Source organism: Loxodonta africana, chromosome 21 (assembly GCF_030014295.1).
Source record: "Loxodonta africana isolate mLoxAfr1 chromosome 21, mLoxAfr1.hap2, whole genome shotgun sequence".
Classification (NCBI taxonomy): domain Eukaryota; kingdom Metazoa; phylum Chordata; class Mammalia; order Proboscidea; family Elephantidae; genus Loxodonta; species Loxodonta africana.
Window position 1 is genome coordinate 49933024 of NC_087362.1, and position 22059 is coordinate 49955082.

General features: G+C 40.0%; 1 protein-coding gene across 4 annotated transcripts in view; it reads right to left on the minus strand.

The window, feature by feature from the left end:
* Window positions 1-22059, minus strand: part of CTCF (CCCTC-binding factor) — a 44150-nt gene that overhangs the window by 15858 nt on the left and 6233 nt on the right. For 2 of the 4 annotated variants that reach the window (XM_023556569.2, XM_023556568.2), the window contains 2 exons: window positions 4841-5630; window positions 4332-4502 (listed from right to left, as the gene is read on the minus strand). In XM_023556569.2, the coding sequence (XP_023412337.1) occupies window positions 4332-4502; window positions 4841-5621 (952 nt within the window). In that variant the 5' untranslated portion in view covers window positions 5622-5630. Of the gene's footprint in view, window positions 1-3333; window positions 3375-4331; window positions 4503-4840; window positions 5631-19795; window positions 19912-22059 lie in introns of those variants that run through there. The other 2 variants (XM_023556566.2, XM_064273911.1) reach the window with 2 other exon arrangements.

Below are 22059 nucleotides of genomic sequence, written 5' to 3' on the forward strand. Positions count from 1 at the left end.
TTTCAAACATCCACATCTAATATTCAGTTATTCAAATGTCAATTTACCTAATCAGATAAAATGTCAATTTATCTAACATAATACTTTTATGAGCTAATGCAGTGCGATGGATCACTTTTATATGCCCTTTCTTGCCATGGTCTTGTAACTTCCATCAAATGACTGGGTAGGACTATGCAAATAAGGTGCTTATGTCCTACAAAGAGGATTAAACAGCTTGTTAATAATGCAAATGAGGTGCATGGCACTCTTGTGGGTGTGGTACCATGCAAATAAGGTATATGGAACCCTAATGAGGGGATTCGTCAGTTGCCACCCCGCTAGGCTTAAAATGAACCATCCCAGAGGCAGAAAGAGGGGACCTCACTAACCACCAAGAAGAGCAGAGCAGATCCTTTGGACCCAGGGTCCCTGTGCTGAGAACCTCCTAGACCCAGGAGACAGAGAAAGGGAGTTGTAACACTGGAGATGCAAGATGGCGAGAAGTGGCTGCAGAGAAACAGCAGCAACAGAACCAGAAGACCAGCACAAGACAGCGCAGTGGGCTTCCTGGCCCACAGAGCTAGAGAGCTGACTGCCTTCAGGAAAAAGCTCCTTAGGGAAGTGGTGTGCCTCTGGGCACTTATCGATGGAACTAAAGAGCTTTGAAACACTTGTCAAGCAGAGCAAAGGCCAAGTAGGCCCAAAAGCCAGGGAGAGGCCTGTCTGTGGGCGTGGCTGAGAAGCTGTCCTGACCGAAGAACTATATCCTGAGTCATTTCTGATTCTGAATTGTAACCTGTTACTTCCCTTATAGACCCCATAATCGTTAAGTATTGTCTGTGAGTTCCGCGCAGCCATCTCACAGAATTATCAAATGCAGCAGGGAAGGAGAGAGTGCTTTGGGAGTGATGGGTGGTGTGAGAACTGGTAAAAAGCTTGGAGAGAGAAGGTTATGTTTGACCTCTGCTTCCCAGGAATCAGCTTTGGGCTAATGGCGATGCTTTCCCCACTTTGTGAAGTTAGAGGTCAGGAACCCCCATCATGCCATTTTTATAGCTAATTATATACCCTTTAAATATTTTTTTTTTTTAAACTGAAAGTATCCCAGTGTTTTCAAATATATTCTCCCACAGCAGCCACGCAACATAACTGATTACTTTAGCGGCCCTATCTGGATCTTCTCCAGACGTTTTACATTCTGAAATACTGCATTAGAAATATCATGCCCAGGTGATACTGACAATAATAAGGAGATAAAGCCAGCAGCAGAACACAGTTCTGTTTTCACAGACTATGATTTGGAAAACTAGTGACCATCTGTAATTGTGGGTTTGCAATTTGTAATGGGTGCAAGTAAGGTACTCCCCCAAATTGCAAAACTGAAGGAAGGTTTCTCTCTGAGACAGGAATTAGGAAGAGTCACAATGTAATGACTGGGACCCATCCATCTGTAGAAATGATTCTTTCAGAGACTGAAGAAAACCTGGAGACAGAAGCGTGACTGGAATATGATAGTAACAAAGAAATTCCAAGGGTGTTCATTTGCTTATTCAATTTGCTTCTTTAGCACCACTGAGGAAGAAGGCGTGAGGACGAGTTTTTGTCTGCAAAAAAACGCAGTCTGGTGATAGATAGGTAAGTAAAGAAGTAATTAACAAGAGCAGGAAAACAGCACCCACTTCTGTTAGGGCAAGGTAAGCTGAAAAACAAGAACTGCCTGTGTTTACCTAGTACTACATAGGAGAGAGAAATAACCCTGACTCTGAAAGACATAAGCCTAGCAATTAGGAAAGAGGTGGACACTGCTGTGGGGCAGGGATATTCATCAGGTTGCACAATATGACCATCTATGTCCCTCCACTCAAAGTCTATGCTCACCAACCCATCTTTCAATGGCTACGGCATCTTCAAATAGGCAAGGGCACCCCACAGATTGCAATACAACTGCATCTACAAAACAAGAAGGTGTATTTCTCACTATAAAATGATGCGCTGGTATATGCATCTGACTCTTGAAGCTTTGGTTAGTATGAATCAGTCTTGTCCAATCAGCTCTGGGTAACTGAACAGATGGAATTTCTTATTTTCAAAGCTGAGGACCTACATACGATGCCTACATTAAGGCACTCCCATCTTGGAATGTCCTAGGGGCTAGTCATATGCCCCTGTCACAGTGTCTTCACAGCACCAATAAACCATATTATCAAGTAGAAACTAGCGGAATGTTGAAAATGACTGAATTACATTAGAAAAGACTATACTACTGTACAGCATACTGCTTATAGTAAGGACAACATCCATTAGATCGTGACAACCAGCACATCAAATCAAAACCAGAGTCATCACTTAAAAGGAGGTAGAGAACCTGGAAAGGGAAAAGCTATTCTGCATTAAAAACCAGGAGAAAGGAAGTTTTTACTATCATTTGCAGACAAGTACCAAAACTTAAAGTACAAACAGCCCAGAAGAAAACCAAACAAGAGTTCCGGTGCAGAGTCCCTCCACTCCAGTGGGCTCCTAAGATCTGCCCGCAGCCAACATGAAGCTTAATGAGAATACCTGAGAAGCACATTTAAGGTATGTATGAAACTCTAAAACGATCAAATGTTTGAATTGCCAGAATGAATGTTAGCAATGCCTTAAAACTTTCCCCTCTGAGATTATGGATTACTTATGTTTCCTGAGGTAAAACAATGCCATGCTTTTCACAAAGGTAGGATTTCACTTCTAATGTTCTTCCTCATAGTTGCTCGGGGCTTTTTTGGGGTCTTTTTTTGGTCAGTGTTTAAGATGTTAGCAACATAATGGTATTGTCTTCAGGAAATATTACAAGTTAACTATTAACTACCAGAGTGGTTGCAGCAGTACATTGACAAAGAACTGCCAGAAGTTCAAGCTGGACTCAGAAGTGGACGTGGAACAATGGGTTATCATTGCTGATGTCAGACGAATCATGGTTGAAAGCAGAGAATACCAGAAAGATGTTTACCTGTGTTTTATCAACTAGGCTAAGGCATTTGACTGTGTGGATCATAACAAATTATGGATAACATTCCAAAGAACGGGAATTCCAGAACAATTAATTGTGCTCATGAGGAATCTGTACTTAGACCAAGAGGCAGCTGTTCGAATAGAACAAGAGGGTATCGTGTGGTTTAAGGTCAAGAAAGGTGTGGATCAGGGTTATATCCTTTTACCATATTGATTCAATCTATATGCTGAGAAAATAATTCAAGAAGCTGGACTATATGAAGAAGAATGCGGCATCAGGACTGGAGGACGGCTCAATAACAACCTGCAATATGCAGATGACACAACCTTGCTTGCTGAAAGAGAACTTGAGGCACTTACTGACGAAGATCAAAGATGACAGCCTTCAGTATGGATTACACCTGAACATAAAGAAAACAAAAATTCTCACAACCAGACCAATAAGCAACATCATGATAAATGGAGAAAATATTGAAGCTATATAAGAGTTCATTTTACTTGGATCCACAATCAACACCCATGGAAGCAGCAGCCAAGAAATCAAACAAGACATTGCATCGGGCAAATCTGCTGCAAAAGCTCTCTTAAAAGTATTAAAAAGCAAAGATGTCACTTTGAGGACTAAAGGTGAGCCTGACCCAAGCCATGGTGTTTTCAATTGCCTCATATGCATATGAAGGCTGGACAATGAATAAGGAAGGTTGAACAAGTATGGATGTCTCTAATATACGGTGCTGACCAGACTACCAGAAGAACAAACAAATCTATCTTGGGAGAAGTACAGCCAGAATGCTATTAGAAGCAAGGATGGTGAAGTTTCATCTCACATGCTTTGAACACATTACCAGGAGGAGCTAGTCCCTGGAGAAGGACATCATGCTTGGTAAAGTAGAGGGTCAGTGAAAAAGAGAAAGACTCTCAAGGAGATGGGCTGACACAGTGGCTACAGTAATGGACTCAAGCAAACAATGATTACGAAGATGGTACAGGATGGGGAAGTGTTTTGAAACACAGGATCACTATGAGTAGGAACCGATTTGACGGCACCTAACAATGACAACAATAGATATTTCCTGGAACATCATCCTCATAAAGTTTGCATTATTTCTCAGTAAATTTTCTTTATGTTCTTCTATAAGTCTATCTGCTTACAATAAAATCAAGATTACAAAAAGAACACCATAAAGAACAAAAATCTTCCTTCTTTAATTTCCTGCTGGAACCAGCTGGGATGAGACTTAAAACCCGAGTTTATCCCAACTTGTAACCTTTGCTACGTTTTGTTTTTTTTTTTTTATGTTGTAGGGGGATAGGCAGCACTCATCTCCCTGCCCCCAACACTCTTATCCAGCATGCACCTGTGTGTGTGTTAAGGTGGTTTCTCAGGAGGGTGACTGTTCTGAATGCCCTGCCACAGAGATGGCACTTGTGTGGTCTCTCATCAGTGTGACTTTTCATGTGACGATCCAAATTTGAACGCCGTGGACACGTGTAACTGCAGAGTTCACACTGGAATGTCTTCTTTACACCTATATGCAAAATCAAACAGTTACTTGATGCAGGGTTTCAAAGTGTTAAGATTAATCCTGATCTTAAATTTCTACAAATATATTCCATTAGGCTTTATAAATAAATGCAGTCTAAGTCATAACTATGTCCTGCCACTAATCAATTTCTTTCTTTCTCTCCAGGCCTTCAGAAAATACTCAATCTGAGGAACTTTTAGACTGGTTAAAAAGACCGGTACCCACATAAAGATCTTAAAAAAAAAAAATTATTTTAATATAAAACAACCTGAATACCCACTGTGTTGTGTACTTTACTCCAAAGTGGTTTTATGAGAATATAATGGATAAACTAATTTTACCTTTCTTTTTAATTTTTGTTGGCTTTGGAGGCTTCATGTTACCAACCACTTTCTCTGCATTAACCTCCGACAGCAGACCCTCCTGCTGTTCTTCCTCAAAATCGTAGACAGATACGTCCACATCTTTGCCCTCCTCTGTGTAACGCAGTTTGCTCTTTTTGGTTTTCTTTGTTTTTTTGGCTGGTGGCTGATAGTCAGGGTCTTTTTGCCAGCTAGGATCTTCCTGAGGCGGAAGTTCCCCTTGCTCTAGCGTCTCCACCTCTCCATTGGCCCCCACTTTCACCACTTGAAATCCTTCAGGCAAAGGTAAGGTGTGACATATCATGGGTTCGCTTTCTGTAAGGCCCTCTTTAGACACCTCGTTCTCATAAGCCCCCTGAAGTTCTTCTACTGAAGTGGTAGCAACAGGTACAGTTACGGGAACAGGTACTTGAACAAGCTGAAGCTCTCCTATGTTTATGGGCTGTTCCTCCATATTTACAACCTGCAAGGTTATGATCTGGGTATCATCCACAGCAGCCTCTGCTTCTGGAGCCACTGCCCCCTCCATTACTTCAGTCTTCATCTGAAGAAGGGTGGGGTCCAGCTGTTCCATCATTACCATCTGTACACCGCTGTTGACATCCTGCACTACCTCACCCCCTTCCGTCTGGTTCTGGGGTAGGTGGCAAGCGTCCTCCTCCTGGCCGCCTTCCCGGCGTCTCTGGTAAGTCTTTCTCTCCTTTCCTTTAATGAAAGTTTCGGACTCCTCCACAATGGCTTCAACTGCCTCACCTTCCATCTCCCCTTCCTTTATTAAGGGAGAACACAAATTGTTATTTAAAATAGTTTGTCTAAATGAAAACATACATTTTAAAATAAAAAGATCCCTGATGAATGAATTAGGCACCAATGGTTTTTAAGCATTACAGAAAGACACAAGATATCATGTGCTTCCTGATGGAAGAGCAAAACATTACCTATGTAGCAGTCTTGCCAAACAGAGCAAACAAAAAACCTGAAACTAATTAAGTCTCTATATCCAACTACCAATTAACAGAAAATCGGTAATAGAGGATGTTAAATTACACTTAAACCAAAAACCAAACCTGTTGCCGTCAAGCCGGATTCTGACTCACAGCGACCCTCTAGGACAAAGTATAACTGCCCCAAAGGGTTTCCAAGGAGTGGTTAGAGGCTGTAGCTCTTAACCACTGTGCCACCAGGGCTCCTAAATTATACTACAGAGATGAAAACCAGCAAAATCCAGACTGAGGGGAAACTCTGTAGGATGAACTACCCAACTTCTTCTGCAAATACATCACTAGGAGAAAAAACAGAAAGGATAGAGGGAGAATATAGGTCAGTGGTTCTTAACCTGGGGCGATTTTTGCTATAAAGAATCCTAAAATGCACAGGTCAGTCTCCCACAACAACTACCTCGCTCATAATGTCCATAGTGCTAAGGTTGAGAAATCTTGATATAGACAAAAGAGACTCAGAGTCATAGCAACCAAACACAACGTATGGATCTTTCCTTGCATCCTAATTCAAACCAACGAATGGTTAAAAAATTAAGACATAAGACAATTAGAAATTTCAGCTCTGACTGGATATTTGGTGATACTAAAGAATTATTAACTAAACTTGTTTAGATCTTAAGCATTTTCTATACCTACTTATAAATAAACTGGCAGAGGGCCTTGTTTTTATAAGCTAAATTCTATCTTAGAAAACATGCTGTCATGGTTTTTTTTTTTTCCTTCACCCTGTTTTTGGAGTCAGAACTGGAACTTAGATCCAGATCCAGACTCCAAGAACCCTGGTGTGTAGATCACACAACCTCGCCTTCTGTTTCATACTATCAACTTGACATTGATGTATCTCTGTCCTATGAAACTATGAATTCCCTGAGGACAGGGACCATGTCTTATCAACCCGTTTTTACTTTCTAGCATTGTGTCCAAGTTGGTAAGTACTCAACAAATGCTAATTCAATTCGATATATAAACGGGGAAAAAAAACCCAGCCAATTAATAGTTTCTGACTCTTAAATCCTGTGAAAGTACTGAAAGTACCTACATACCTATGAGTAAAATGGGTCTGAACGATCATCTAATTCAAGGCAATAATCTAACATAAACCACAAGTATATACAAGGTTAATTCCAAATTAAAGTTTAAAGTGTTCTGTATTCTTGGCCTAGTCTCCTCAAACAAAGCTTGGCCTAGTCTTCTCAAACAAAGCTTCTGCTACTTCCATTAGAAACATGTTTCTCCAATTCTCAGTCCAGGCACCTCTGGCACTTCTCACACTAGCGGTCAGAGCCAGGACCACCTGCAAGGCAGTATAACATCTAAAGAGACATGGCCGAGGCCTGTTCCCGCATTCTAGTAGTTATTGTCTAACATAAGGTGCAGGATAGAAACAATGGTTTAAGATAAAACTAGGTAGGTTCAGAGAAATATAACATAACATCTAAGTGTCCGCTCAAGATGCTTCACAGATGTGGAATTTGAATGGACCCCTGAAACATGGCCAGGACATTTAAAGGCAGAGTTTGGGGTGTGTGTGTGTATGTTTGTAGGGGAAGGGACTGGATCCCTATGTAGACTAAAACTCCAAGTCATACCCACCTTTCTCAGATCCTCTCTCAAATGCCTGAGAGAATCGGTTATGGTAAAGATTAAGAGTTAGATTAAAGCTCAGGACAGAGGAGGGGGTGGCTGAGAGGTAACAGAAAGTTGTGCTGGTTGTGACCACGGTCTGGATGGTCCTGAATGACAAAATAAGAAAACTGTGCTTCCTATGGCTGGCAATGGGAAACCATTTATGCCTTCTACGTAGGGGAAAGTTAAGATTTACTTGTTTCATAAAGAATAAGGCTTGGTTTCCTCAAGAAAGTGTGTCACGATTTTGCACAAGGGCTAGATGCATGATGCATCTGATGCTCCTCTGGCCTTCAAGCTGAACCCATGATAACCTATTCAGATTTATGTTGTCCTACTCTTAAGCCGTTCGTCCCTTCACAAGAGACATAGCTGTTCCCACTGCCATCTCCCTCTCCTTGCTTTGTACTCCAAGTCTTATCCACCTTTCTCAGATTCAGCTTATGCTTAACAAAGCCTTCTGAGGTTCTGTGGCCATTACTCTTTTTTGAATGTCTGTTTGCCAATAAGATAACCACACGATTTAGCCCTTAAATTTTTCTCAAAATGATTCATTTGCCCAGGTGGACTATGAAAATCCTGGAGAACAGACGCCAAGCTTGAAGCAACCACGTTTTTTTTTTTTTTTTTTGACAGACTCAGCCAACCCCACCACCTGCATGGGACAAAACCAAGGCTGGTGGGAAACATCCTAGGCTGCTGATTTGTTCTGCCATTACCTACTTTCATTAGTACCTTGTTCTCAAAAACAAGACAAAAAAACAATAACATTCAACGCAAAGTCTTCTTACTAGCTGTTCCATGACAGTGGGGACAAATATAATAATAAAATATTACTGTAGAAGGTGAAGGCCAAGGGACATTTGTAGAGTGCTTTATAATTTGCCTATAAATAAAAAAAGTCTGATCGTTAGTGTGTTATCATGTATATTTTATACTTACAACACACCTCAATTTGAACTAGTTACATTGTAAAGTCTCAACAGATACACGTGGCTAGGTGCTGCCATACTGGATAGTGCAGCTTTTTATCTTTACACTTCAAAGTGTGGTCTGAAGACCAGCAGCATAATCCAGGAGCTTGTTAGAAACATAGAACCTCAGGCCTCACCCATGACCCACACCATCAGGATTTGCAATTTAACAAGATGGCAAGTGATTTAATGCACATTAAAGTTTGAGAAGCACTACTTTATACCATTATTATTCAAATATATATCTTTAAGAGTGCAGTTTCCCACGCCACGAAGGTCCCAATGTTAGTGTCCTGCAAATAAGATAATAACCCAAATGTCTGGACTTAGAGACTAGAAAAAAGCCCCATTTACCTGAGAGACATTTTTAGGAATAGTACCAAAACCAAAGAACAAAAAATTCACAGGCTGTAAATGCTAATGCTGGCTCTCATGGAGAGGCATTACATATAACCCCAGACTATTTCAATACCCTCAATAATAAAACTGGTGGAGGAAAAGCATTTAATCTGTGAGCTCTCTAGGGTTTTATAACATACAACAATTTGAAGAATATAGAAAAATCTATCATGTCTGCTGTGAATGTGAAAAACTTAAAGTCTACTAAGTATTGCTTGTAATTAACCAAGTTCAACCTAAAAGATGTTAGAAGATTATAATCCAGATAGAAAAATAAACGATACAAAGGAGAACAAATTGAAACCAACTGTGTTGCCAGGGAACTGAGCTGACAGAGCATCCTCTGGCTGTGATAAGACACATGGCATAAGGTCACTGGAACAACAGCAGCTACTCAGGGTTTTAAAGCAGTAGCTTCAATTTGTACAGAGAAAAAGCAGACACAAAGCAGCAAGCCATCAGCCTCTCCCATAAAGTGTGTTAGAAATCTCAGTATGTCCCTTCTACAGTGGATCCCTTTACTAACTTCTTCCATAAGGCAGACTCTCTTCTAAATCAATAACTAATCTAATAAGCTGGACCAGGTCTCCTCTGCCTCTCTGGGGACTGTGCACACCTAACTACCTACCCTTGCTAACAGCTCCAATCCATCTCCTTCCTTCCTCTTCACACTGTCTCCTGCTTTCAACAGTTTCTCTTAATATACACACACACACTCTCCCTCTCTCATTCCTCCCCACTTGAGTCTGTCACATCTTCTAGGTACTGTCAAATCTCCTTTCTGTGGTCCAACACCTCTAAAAAGCAGTTTGTATCTACTTCAAGGACTCTCCCCCAGATCGTGAAAGTACAGTAAAACCTGAGAAAGCCAGTACCTGTTTAAGATGGAAACCTATCAGAGAAGGAAAATTCAAATATTTTTCACTAAAATGAGCAATAGAAAAGTGGTAAGACTGCACCCTGTCAAAGGTGGAAAACTTTTGAGATCTGAAAAAACAAAGCAGTCCCAATGAGCTTCGGCTCTCACAGGTTTCACTGGATATTAGCTTATTACAGAAACCTGAAAAAAATGAAGCATATCAAAGACGAAAATCATTCACAATTCCTATAATCACATAACACTTCGATGGTGTTTTCAGTTTTTTGCCCTAAGGATGTATATATTTTTTTATAGATGAAATCATATTATACATACAATTTGTATACACTTTTTATAGACTTTGCTTTCCTATCTTAAGAATCTGCCCTTACTAAAAAAAAAGGACTCCACTCCTTCCTTAGCCCTCTGTGGTCCCTTTCCTTAGCCCACCACCATGAACCAACCCCAGCTAACCCAACAGCGTTCTCTTCATCTTCAACTTCTGGCATCTGATAATATGAAACTCATAGTCCTCCTTCATAAGCCTCTTTCCTCCCTTGGCTCTTGCCTTTCTGGGTCTCTTCCTTGTCTCTGAGAGCTCCTCTACCAGCCCTTCTGAGTACACCAAAGCTCTGATCCTTTCTGTGCAGTCATTCCTCGGGCCTCCCTTTTTATTTCAGTTGTCTTTACAGAGAGGTCTCTCAAATCCACATCTGCAATCCCACAGCCTCACTGACTAAAGAACATCTCTCCATGTGGATGTTTGGCTATCGCCAACTCAATGGCACTGGACAAGGAATAAACAAACCTGGACCCCAGTCCCCAATCTATCACTAACAATCGAATGAGCTTAGTAACATGGGTGGTTCCCTGGCTCTTTATATCATACATAAAAATGGAACTCTTAAGCCCAGATCCTTACTCTGTTCTCTCTCACTCTGGTGAAAAACTGAAACTTAGGGAAAATTTTCTTCCTTTCTTTTAACGTTTCATCAACTCCTGGGTAAAGGGTAGGGCAGAAGGAAGATCCCTCGAACGAAGACAAAACCATCTTGGCAATTGGGAATGAGGGGTTAAAAGGCAGGACGAAAACTGGCACCTGAGCATTTCCCCACCGAGTGGGAGGATACAGGGCCCCAACAGAGGCCCCAGAAGTCTGCCCTTGCTCTTGTGCCACCAGCTTGGTCTCTCTCGCCTTGAGCTCTTCTCCGCTAGCTCTATGCTGCTCAAATCTTTCCCATCTTAAAACGTCCCTCTACCCTACTTCAAAATTTAACACCCACCAGTTCTACTGCCTCCATGCTCAACTCCACACTAGTTGTCTCTATTCCTTTACCTCTCTTTCACTCCTCAGTTCACCAGTCCTGGTTTCTGTGCCCTAATAATCTACTGAATTGCTTTAAGGCCATCAATGGTGGATAACTGCTAAATCCAAAGGATACTTCTGTCCTTATTGCACCTGATCTCTCTGTGGTATTTAGCATTCTATTCTAGGCTTTATCGCCAGATCATCAGAAAGCTGTGTATACTTGGGCCACACGGTTGTAGCCCATACAGAACTACTTTCACTGACTTTTACTTTGGCATGATGCCCTTGGCTTCCACTAACAGATATGTGGGAGAAATTTCACCTGGAGTTAAATGCTCGGAAAAGCTTTTCCTCTACAGAGGAACTTTGTTCTTTCACGTGAGAGACCTATGTAATGTGATCATGTTTCCTTTTTTTTTTTTTAGTGTTGGGCACATCTTGGTCATTTTTTTCCCTCAAACTATGTAATACTAATTTTCTGTTCCAATATCTTCTAGAGTTTTGACTTCAAATTCTTTGTGAAACAAGATTGGCTATAAGTAAAATTATATATATACATATGGTCAATAAATAGAAAAATACAGAATTATAGAAATACATACATAAAAATACAGAACGTTATACCATTCACAACAAAATATACTGGAATAAAAACACCTGGAACCCAGACTTTCTAAGGCCTACTTGAAGATTAAGAGCCCCAAGTGCAGTGGTTAAGCACTTGGCTGCTAACCAGAAAGGTCAGCGGTTCAAATCTACCAGCTGCTCTGCGGAAGAAAAATGTGGCAGTCTGCTTCTGTATGGATTACAGTCTTGGAAACCCTATGGCGCAGTTCTAGTCTATCCTGTATGGTCACTATGAGTGGGAATCGACACGACAGTAATGGTTTTTCTTTGGGGGAGGGGTTTATCTGAAGATTACAAAACTCTTCCAGGAGGCACAAAATACTTCATTAAATATGAGCAATCCTACCTATATGCATGATTGAAAAGGCCAAAGATTATAAAGGTGCTAATTCTTCCTACTTGATAGTGATTTTAGAGTTGATCTGAAAAATGACGAGGATATTGAAAATAGCAATACAATTTCTGAAAGAGAATATTGATAACCTTCTGTTTCCAAATATTAACACATCATAGTCACAGTAATTAATATAGCATGGTACTGTCACTATCATAGACAGTGAATTTAAACAGATGAATGAATTGAGAAACAACTCCTTTGTTGTCTTAAAGAGTTATCATATAAAAAGTTGTCATTTCAAATTAGTGGGGAAAATTATTTCATAAAAGATGACAGAAAAATGGCATCTTTTGGGAATAACTATTTGGAAAAAAAATTGTCTTTATTCCATCTAGAGTATATTGTGTTGTAGCATGACATAAAAAAAAAAAAGAAACAAACAAGAAGGAAAAAAAAAGAATTTAAAAAAATACATGGGAACAGTTTTCTGATCTCCGAATGAGAAAGGCTTTGTGCTTAAAAGCATAAATACTAGAAGAAATCGGAATAATAAAAATTTGATCATATTTAAGTAAAAAATATTCTTCTATATGACAAAAACATGGTCAACAAAATTAAAAAGATAATGACCAACAAGGAAAAAGATATCTGCAATATTTATGACAAAGGATTAACATCCTTATTACATAAACAACTCTGTAACATTTATAAGAAAAAAGATAAACACCAAAAGAAAAAGCTGGGCAAAAGACACAAATAGCTGACGTAAAGATATACAAACAGCAGATAAATAAGGAAAAAAAACTAAACCTCATCGACACTAAAAGAAATACAAATGAAAATAATCTGACACATTTTACCTCTATTCAACTAAGGCTGTTTTAAAGGGTAGTGCCCAATGTTGTTCATGGTGCGGTGAAACCACACAATCCTACTGAAGGTAACTGGTAATATAAATGAAGTACACAGTAATTCTACTTGTGACTTTATGCCCAGAAATAATCAGAATGAACATAAATATTATAAGGACATTTTAATCAAGGTGAATACTTATAAATAACCTAAAAACCCAACCATAGGGGAATAGTTAAACCTGGTAAATGGTGATATATCCACAAAATAGAATATTATGCAAACATTAAAATCATGTTTTAATATAATATTTAATATGGGGGAAATGCTTGTTCTATATTAAAAAAAAAAAAAGGAGAAGCAGAATGGAATAATCATTAAGAGGTTAAGTTCTCCAGCCAGAGATCTGGATTCCAGTTCTGGTTCTTCCACTAATTAGTGGTGTGGCTTGGGCTAAGCACCCATACTGTGTCTGTTTCCTCGTCTATAAAACGGGGATAATAATGACACCCACTTCAGAGGATGTCATGACGATGAAATAAAACAAGGCAGGCACAGTGGGTGGATGCTAAGCTCCTCTCCATCCCTATAAGCCAGCCCAGAAGGCACTCAACATATTTCAGCTGAACAAATACAAGACCTCTGTTTCCTACAAGGCTAATTACAAACCTTAGATAAACCTTCCCCACAAAAATGATTCCTTTGATCAATTACTAAATTTCTGTAAGATGAAGGTAGTACCCAGCTGACAGAACCTAGTGACTGACCAAATTCAGGAACAAAGGGGAAAAAGAGTCAAAAAGGAACAGAACTGCATTCCAGGCTAGTCTCTTTTCCCAGTCTGCCCAGCACCACTGTTGCCAGACTACATCTTCCTAAAATGAGGCTCCTGTACCCAAAACACTCATGATGGGATGCTTACGGAATCAAATCCAAACTGTGGCATAGGTCCCAGAGCTCTGCATAATTTGCTCTCATCCCTCTTGCCCACTCGACCTCACCTTTGAAAACTTCCTGCTAGATATCTTCCACATCATTGCCCAATGTCTTATCCCCTTCCAGGTCAAGTCACCCCAACATGGAAGCCTTTGTAACCTTGACTGGTACAGACTGATCTCAATTTTGTTTTGTTTTTACTATAGCAGACTGTTCTATGTCTGTTTCCCACCCCGCAAAAGACTATTAACTTTTTAAGGGCAAGAACTATGCCTTTTACTTCTCTATCCTCTATACCAATGAACACAAAACAGCGTTGGGTAAACTGCAGGCACTCAAATATCAGTATCACTATCATACGAAACCTGTATAAATAGTTCTTGCACATGACAAGAACAAGAAAGTATACAGAAAAACAACAATATTTGTGTGCTAAGGTGACAGCTTAACTGTATACTTATTGCTATGCTTGTGTCATCCCTTAAACAGGAAAATAAAAAGTCCTAATGATACAATTACAGGTTAAATAAAAATCCCTGCCATATAGAAATAAAAACTAATTGTAAATACATTAATTTTTGAAGACATTTAGATTCAGTAATTAATCATCTGATTATATGGCTACATAGGCACTTCCCTAAGGAAAACAACCAAAATGTCATTTTATACTCAGCACTAGAGTTTAGCCATTTGGGAAGACTGGTTATTATAAAATATACATGAACTAAAAATGTAAGAGTAGAGTGGTGATAGCTGATGATAGCTAAAAACCCCAACTCATTTCCTGGAGCAGGTCAGATGACTGTCTATATTTTCTTGGCAAGGGATAGCAGCCCTGAGTCCCCATGAGCTTCCACAAGCCACAGTGATTCTGAAATAGTCTAACATGAAAGCCACCTAAAAACCAGACTTCAGATTGCACACTAGGAACCATCTGAGATCATCAAGAGGCACAGAAGAGAGTAAATACCTTGAAGGTTTCTTTTCTAGATCTTTAAATTAGAAAAATGTTTTTACCTAGGAGACTGAAAGGTCTAGTACAGTATTCTGACTATAAACAAACCCCAAACCTATTGCCATTGAGTTGATTCCGGCTCATAGCAACCCTATAGGACAGAATAGAACTGACCCATAAGGGTTTCCAGGGCTGCAAATTTTTACAGAAGCTGGCTGCCACATCCTTCTCCCATGGAGGTCTGGTGGGTTTGAAGCACTGACCTTTCTGGTTAGCAGCCAAGCGCTTAACCACTGTTACCACCAGGGCTCCTTCCACTCTATTAAGAAAAACCAAAAGACCAAACGCACTGCTGTCTAGTTGAGAACTGCCCATAGGGTTTCCAAGGAGTGGCTGGTGGATTTGAACTGCCGACCTCTTGGTTAGCAGCTGTAGCACTTAACCACTATGGCACCAGGCTTTCCATTCTGACTACATGGAACATTAAATCCCATATAACAAGAAAAAAGGAATTAAAAATAAGTAATCAGTTTCTTGTGAAAACTAAAGGAAAAAGCTAAATGACTTTTATCAGGTGTAGGATACTAGACAAAGGGAATAAAAATTACTTACCCTTCTAGAACAAAAGCTAGGTTTAAAAAGCCAAATGGGAATAATCATTTCATCTGCTATTCCAGAAAATATATACATCACCATCTTATCTGAGAGGTTAAGGTATAGCAAAGCAAAGTATCACAACCATTAAGGGCTGTGAACTGGTACCAGGCAAATTGCAAGCTGTAATAAACAAAGGAGAGGGGGTAGGTGGAAAAGAATGACTTAGTCCAAGAAGGAGAAAAATACATTAGTGACCAATTATTTCATGGCAATTGGAAAAAGATGCAGCCTTTATCTGAAGCAGCACTCAACTACTCAGCCATGTATATGCCTCTCTTCCCTTTTCTCTGCCGTTAACTTTATTATTTTTTTATTGTGCTTTAAGTGAAAGTTTACAGAGCAAATCAGTTTCCTATTCAGTAATTTATACACAAAGTGGTCCGTGACATTGGCTGCAATCCCCGCAATGTGTCAGCACTCTCCCTATTTTCACTCATCCGGTTTTCCTGCCCCTTCCTGCTTTCTCACCTTTGCTTTTGGGCAAGAGTTGCCCTTTTGGTATTGTACAGTTGATTGCTCTAAAGAGCACTTTCCTCACTGGTATTACTGTTTATTTTATAGGTCTCTCTGTTATTTGGCTGATAGGTGATCTCTGGGAGTGGCTTCCGATCCAAATTAGAAGGGTGAATAAGGGCCATAGTCTTGGGGGTTCCTCCAGTCTCTATCAGACCAGTAAGTCTGATCTTTTTTATGGATTTGGATTTTGTTCTACATTCGTCTCCCACTCTGTCAGGGACCCTCTATTGTGATCCTGGTCAGAGTGGTTGATAGTGGTACCCAGGCACCATCTAGTTCTTCTGGTCTCAGGCTAGCTGAGGCTGTGGTTCGTGAGGGCCATTAGTCCTTTCGACTAATTGCTTCCTTGAGTCTTTGGTTTTCTTCACTCTCCTTTGCTCCAGATAGGAAGAGACCAATAGTTGTATCTTAGATGGCCGCTTGCAAGCTTTTAAGACCCAAGATACTACTCACCAAGGAAGGATGTAGAGCACTGACTTTATGAGCTATATTATGTCAGATGTGCCCCTCTGCCATTAATTTTAAAAACAGCAGTTGGGGCTTTTCTTCTTCTTTTTTTAAAGTGATTAAAAAGGAACTAAAACTGTTAAGTTTAAAAAAGTTAAAACCATTCCAGTATTTTGTTTAAAACCTCTCTCTCCATTTGTTAATATTAAAAGGTACAGTCAAAATAATTATCAAACCCCTGCTGAGAATGTGCATTTCCACCCCAGATATACTGAATCAGAACTTACATTTTAACAAGATCCCCAGGTGATTTTCATGTATAACTTCCTGGTAACTTGTTTGAAGGGCATATTCCCAACAGGGGTTTAAACTGGAATGAACTTGGTTCAAAGCCCTGCCTAACATTTACTTGAGAAAACACAATTAAAAAGCTTTGGATCAAGGAATTACACACTAATAAAATATTTGTAATGGCAACGGTGAAACTACTATGGAAGGAGGTGAAGTTTTTTTTGTAGAAGTGCTAAACCAATCAGCCCTTTTATCAAAAAGTGCCTAATGCTGAGTAAACTGAGATGAACTGCCCCTTTAATTACTACTTAAAATAAAAAACTAAATAATGACACAACTGCTCTTTTTAAAGTTAATGAGAGAAATAAAGTCCCGGACAGAGCAGGAGGAAAACGTAAAAGAGAATTTAAATTCATGTAAAAAGATCAGACTTACTGGTCTGACAGAGACTGGAAGAACCCCTGAAACTACGGCCCCCGGACACTCTGCTAACCCAGAACTGAAAACATTTGTGAAGCCTACTTTTCAGACGTAGACAGGCCTATAAAACAAAAAATAACACATGAGGAACATGTTTCTTAGTTCAATCAAATACACGAGATCAAATGGGTAGCTCCTGTTCAAAACCAGGACAAGGCAAGAGGGCACAGAAACTGGACACAGGGAAGCAGGGGTGGAAAAGAACATCCTGTCACATTGTGGGGACTGCAACCAATGTCACAAAACAGTACGTGTATAAATTTTGAATAAGAAATTAACTTGAGCTGTAAACTTTCACCTAAAGCACAATAAAAAAAAGTCCATGGGGAAAGTGGGGTGTTAGGTTGTTTTAAGCCAGTGAAAGTGTCTTTTGGGCTGGAAATGCAGAGAGACAGCGTGTGCTCAGAAGGCAGCCCCCAATCAATACTGTGACAAAGAGTGCTGACTCCCATATAAGGTTGTCTTTTGCATATGGCTCAGTTCTCAGGGCTCTCCTTGTCTGGCAGGAGACAACAGGGAACGTAGGGTTTGATGGGTCCTGTAGGGGTTAATGTACTTCCCACCACCCCTGCACAGAGGATAGCTTAGGTGGGCCAAGTAAAGAAGGGCTTCAAGAAGAGAAACTACTAAAACTACATCTTAAAGGATAAGATAGATCTTGCCAGGCAAACAACAGCTGAAACCTGTTGCAGGAGAGTCAATTCTGACTCACAGCGACCCTATAGTAGGGGGAACAATAGATGGGAAAAATTTAATTATGTATGGAATTAGTTCTGTGCAGAAGAAACTCAATGTAACCAAGTGGAGCTGAGCTAAACTTTCTCCAATTTATTACTGTGATCTGGTTTCAGAGGCCATGTTCTAGCTTCTCATTAAGGGTAGTCTGTTTATTTCATCTACTGAACATTTATACATGAAAAGGAAGACAAGGCTTATCTGGAAGTCAACACTCTGGTGTCACAGTACTGACTGGAGGCTGCCTCCAAGCATGTTCTACAGCCAGAATGGTACTTTCGCTGGCATACAGTGACCTAATGCCCCACTTTTCCCTGTTCTCCTGTGCTCCCTGAAAGTAGCTCGCAGTTACAATTACTTTAGAGCAGTCCTACAGTCTTTCATAGTCGGAATATGAGAAAGGCTGAGGGTTATCTAATGGCAAGTCTACTGTCTTGAATAAATAAGTATACTATTAAACAGGAATAAATCTCACACACACACCCCGTAAGATTAACAAAACACCTAACAGGTACTTCCATGGATTTCTGGGTAAGCTCTATCTGTGCGCTGGTTCTCAAACCTGATGAGCACTGTATCAGAATCACCTGATGAGTTAGGGAAATGAGAGGGGGGAAAAAAAAAAGTTACCCAGAGATTCTGATTCAGTAGGTCTAGGGTGAAGCACAGCTTTCAAAAGGTTCCCAGGTGATTCTGATATAAAAGCGCTGCAGACCAGGGTTAGGAAATGACCCAAAATAAAATACTGTAGTTATTTACCCTAAATACAGTCTACATAAATCCAAACTACTCAAATACCCAGTTTCCTACTGTGAGGAGATTTTGTTCATTCTTCAAGATAATAAATCTATGAAACCTCCATCAAAACAGACAGGATTCCCATACAAGCAATAACAGAATATACGACTCAATGAAAAAGTAGGGGAATTGAAGTTTCACTCTATCCACCAACATTAGAAGACCTCTTTAGGTGGTATAAACAAGCTCAAGGCATGACGGATGGGACAAAACAAAAAAAGAGAAATAGACATATATGACAGGGTCAGCTAATGGTTTTGTTCTGTGTCTCAGTGACTAATGAGACTACTGATAGCCACTGCTCTCCTATCATCCCTATAACCTAACACTCACAAAGGCTACTTGTTAACAAGAACCAAGACTGGTTTTATTTAGTAAAGGATGTTTCCTATAAGGTCAACAACTTACCAATGCATACCTGCACCAAAGGAGCCCTGGTGGCACAGTGGTTAAGAGCTTGGCTGCTAACCAAAAGGCTGGTAGTTTGAATCCACCAGCTGCTCCTTGGAAACCCTACAGGGCAGTTCTACTCTGTCCTATAGGGTCACTATGAGTTGGAATCGACTCGATGGCAACAACCTGCAAATAGCTTACTAAAAGCAATAAGTGACAATACAGTGTCTCTGAACAACTATCAAGAAATAGTAAAAAAAAAAAAAAAAAAGACATTCCCACTGAGAAAATAGTATGGTAGCATAAAATATGGAAAACAGGTAAAAAGTTATTCAATAGAAAGTGCAAAAGAAATCTGAAAAGTAGAAAAAGGATATACATGTATAACCTGTTGCCACTGAGTTGACTGTGACTCATAGTGACCCTATGGGACAGGGCAGAACTGTACCATAGGGTTTCCAGGGCTCTAAATTTTTAATCTCTACAGAAGCGTACTGCCAGGTCTTCCTCCCAACGGAGGGTTCGAACCAACCTTTTGGTTAGCGGCTGAGTGCTTAACCACTGCACCACCAGGGCTACTGATACATGTATGCAAAACCTGCTGCCACTGAGTCGATTTTGTGTCACAGCGGCCCTACAGGACGGAGTAGAACTGCTCCATAGGGTTTCCAAGGCTGCAGTCTTTATGGAAACAGACTACCACATCTTTCTCCCATGGAGGGGCTGGTGGGTTCGAACCAACCTTTTGGTTAGCAGCTGAGCACTTTAACCACTGCACCACCATACATGTATACGAAAAAACCAAAACCATTGCTGCTGAGCTGCACACAAGGAGACGGGAAGAGACCAAGATCCTGTCTGACAAGAGAACAGAAAGAAGAAAAAAAATAAAAAATTTATTCCAAAGGTGAAACCAAGAGTCACTATTATAGTCTCAACATATACTTAAATGAAAAATTTAAACAGGGATAGAAAATCATAAGATACAAGTAAAACAGAAACATGAGAAATACTTAAAAGAACTAGGGTATCCCCTAGCATTATATAATAAAAAAAAAAAATTTTTTTATAGGATAATACTATTCATATCTCTGTGACTCTAAAATCTCGAACCTTGCTTTATGATATACTAGAGTTTATTTAAACAAATAAAAAGTAGTGAATTGAAATAATTTATAACTTTCAGTGGTTCATCTGGGTTACACTAGAAATAGAGATGGTAACCAACAGTGGCCTCCCAGGATGGTCCATTCCTATCACAGAGAGATTATCAAAAGATTATGAAAAAGTCCTGCGTAAACAAGGCAGGAAAAGTTAACAACCACACAAAGTGAGGCTGCACAAAAGTAGGGAGAAAAGCAGGGGGGGGGTTCCCTCTGGCTTTGCAGGTCCATTGTAGGCAACCCAGAAATTAGGCACAAGTCTCTGAAACCTATTTAGATGAAGATATACATTCACTCCCGCAGTCCAAAGAATTTAAAGAAGAGTCCCTATCTTAGGCAAAAATGCCACAAACAGAAGATACAATCTACTAGACTGGCCCTTTCCTCACTCCATTAGGATATACTTCAAACTAGAAAAGCTGCTCAAAGTCAGGGTGTAACCATCCGTTTGTACATTTTCCTCCCTTCCTGTCACACACACAGAATCGAGATACTTGCTTTAATACTTCAAAAACCCTCACCAATCTAGGGTATTTTAGGACTCTACTTCCTCCTTCCTTGTTGGGAAACTAGTGTATCATCTGCCTTTTTCAAAATAAGGGATTTAATTTCAGTGTGAAAAATCCTTAAAGCATTTATAGCTATATACTTAACAGGATAATCTACTTAGCCATTAGCTAAGCTATCTAGATACAAATATGTACCATTCAGAACACAATCAATAACAAGATAAAAAAGGTTTCTGAGTGCCTAAAACAGACTTCTCAAAATCCATGCACTCAAATTTTAATTAACCTGACTCTGACTCAAAGCCAAGAATAGGGGAAGAGATCAAGTATAAGTTAGGGCCAAAATAAGGGACTGTAATCCCCAAAGTAAGATTAGAAAACTAAGCACACACAAGGGAGCACGTGCATGCACCAATGAACATCCAGCAATAAGAAACTGGGTAGTTCTGTCAGTTATTATGTAAGTAACATAGGCTATCTAAGAGGAAAAAGTTCGTAACGTTTAACACGAAGAAAGGTTATAAAAAACTAGGCTGGAACAGCAATCTTGGTGAGATCCTCTATCCAATTTGAAAAAATCCTACTTGAAGCCAGCGTTAAATCTCGCCTGGACCAAGGCAATGGTCTAACTAGTCTCCCTGCTTCAATATGCCCTCCTGGTTTTTCACAGTTGTCAGAGGCTTCTAAAATGTAAATCAATTATCAGCAAAGAGACTTCCCTCCTGAAGCCTCCCATGCTGCAAACTCTTAGGCTTAAGCCCCATGCCCTACAGGGTCCTGCAGGGCCCTATCAGCAGATCTGTGTCCTGTCTCATACATTCTGCTCTCATCACACTGAACTGCTTTCCGTACCAGAACGATCCAGGCTTCTTTACTGCCTCTGGGCCTTTGTACATGCCATTTCCTCTTCTAGGAATGCATAAGCAACTCAATTACTAAGAATTTATCCTATGGATACAACAGTACATGTACCCAAAAATGTGTATTCATTTAGCTTTTTACTTTCTAGTGGTCACCAGGAAACACTGGTGGTTTAGTGGTTAAGAGTTTGGCTGCTAACCAAAAGGCTGGCAGTTTGAATCCACCAGGCGCTCCTTGGAAACTCTACGGGGCTAAGTTCTACCCTGTCCTATAGGGTTGCTATGAGTCAGAATCGACTCGATGGCAGTGAGTTCAGTTTGGTTTTTAGCGGTCATTACTATTCAGTTTAACGAAAATATATACAATGACCACCAACTGCTAAGCTGTGTCTAAAGGCCATCACTTCACTTCTACATAGCACATTACCGTTTACGTGTATATAAAAACTATTTATATATACAGTATATGTTTTC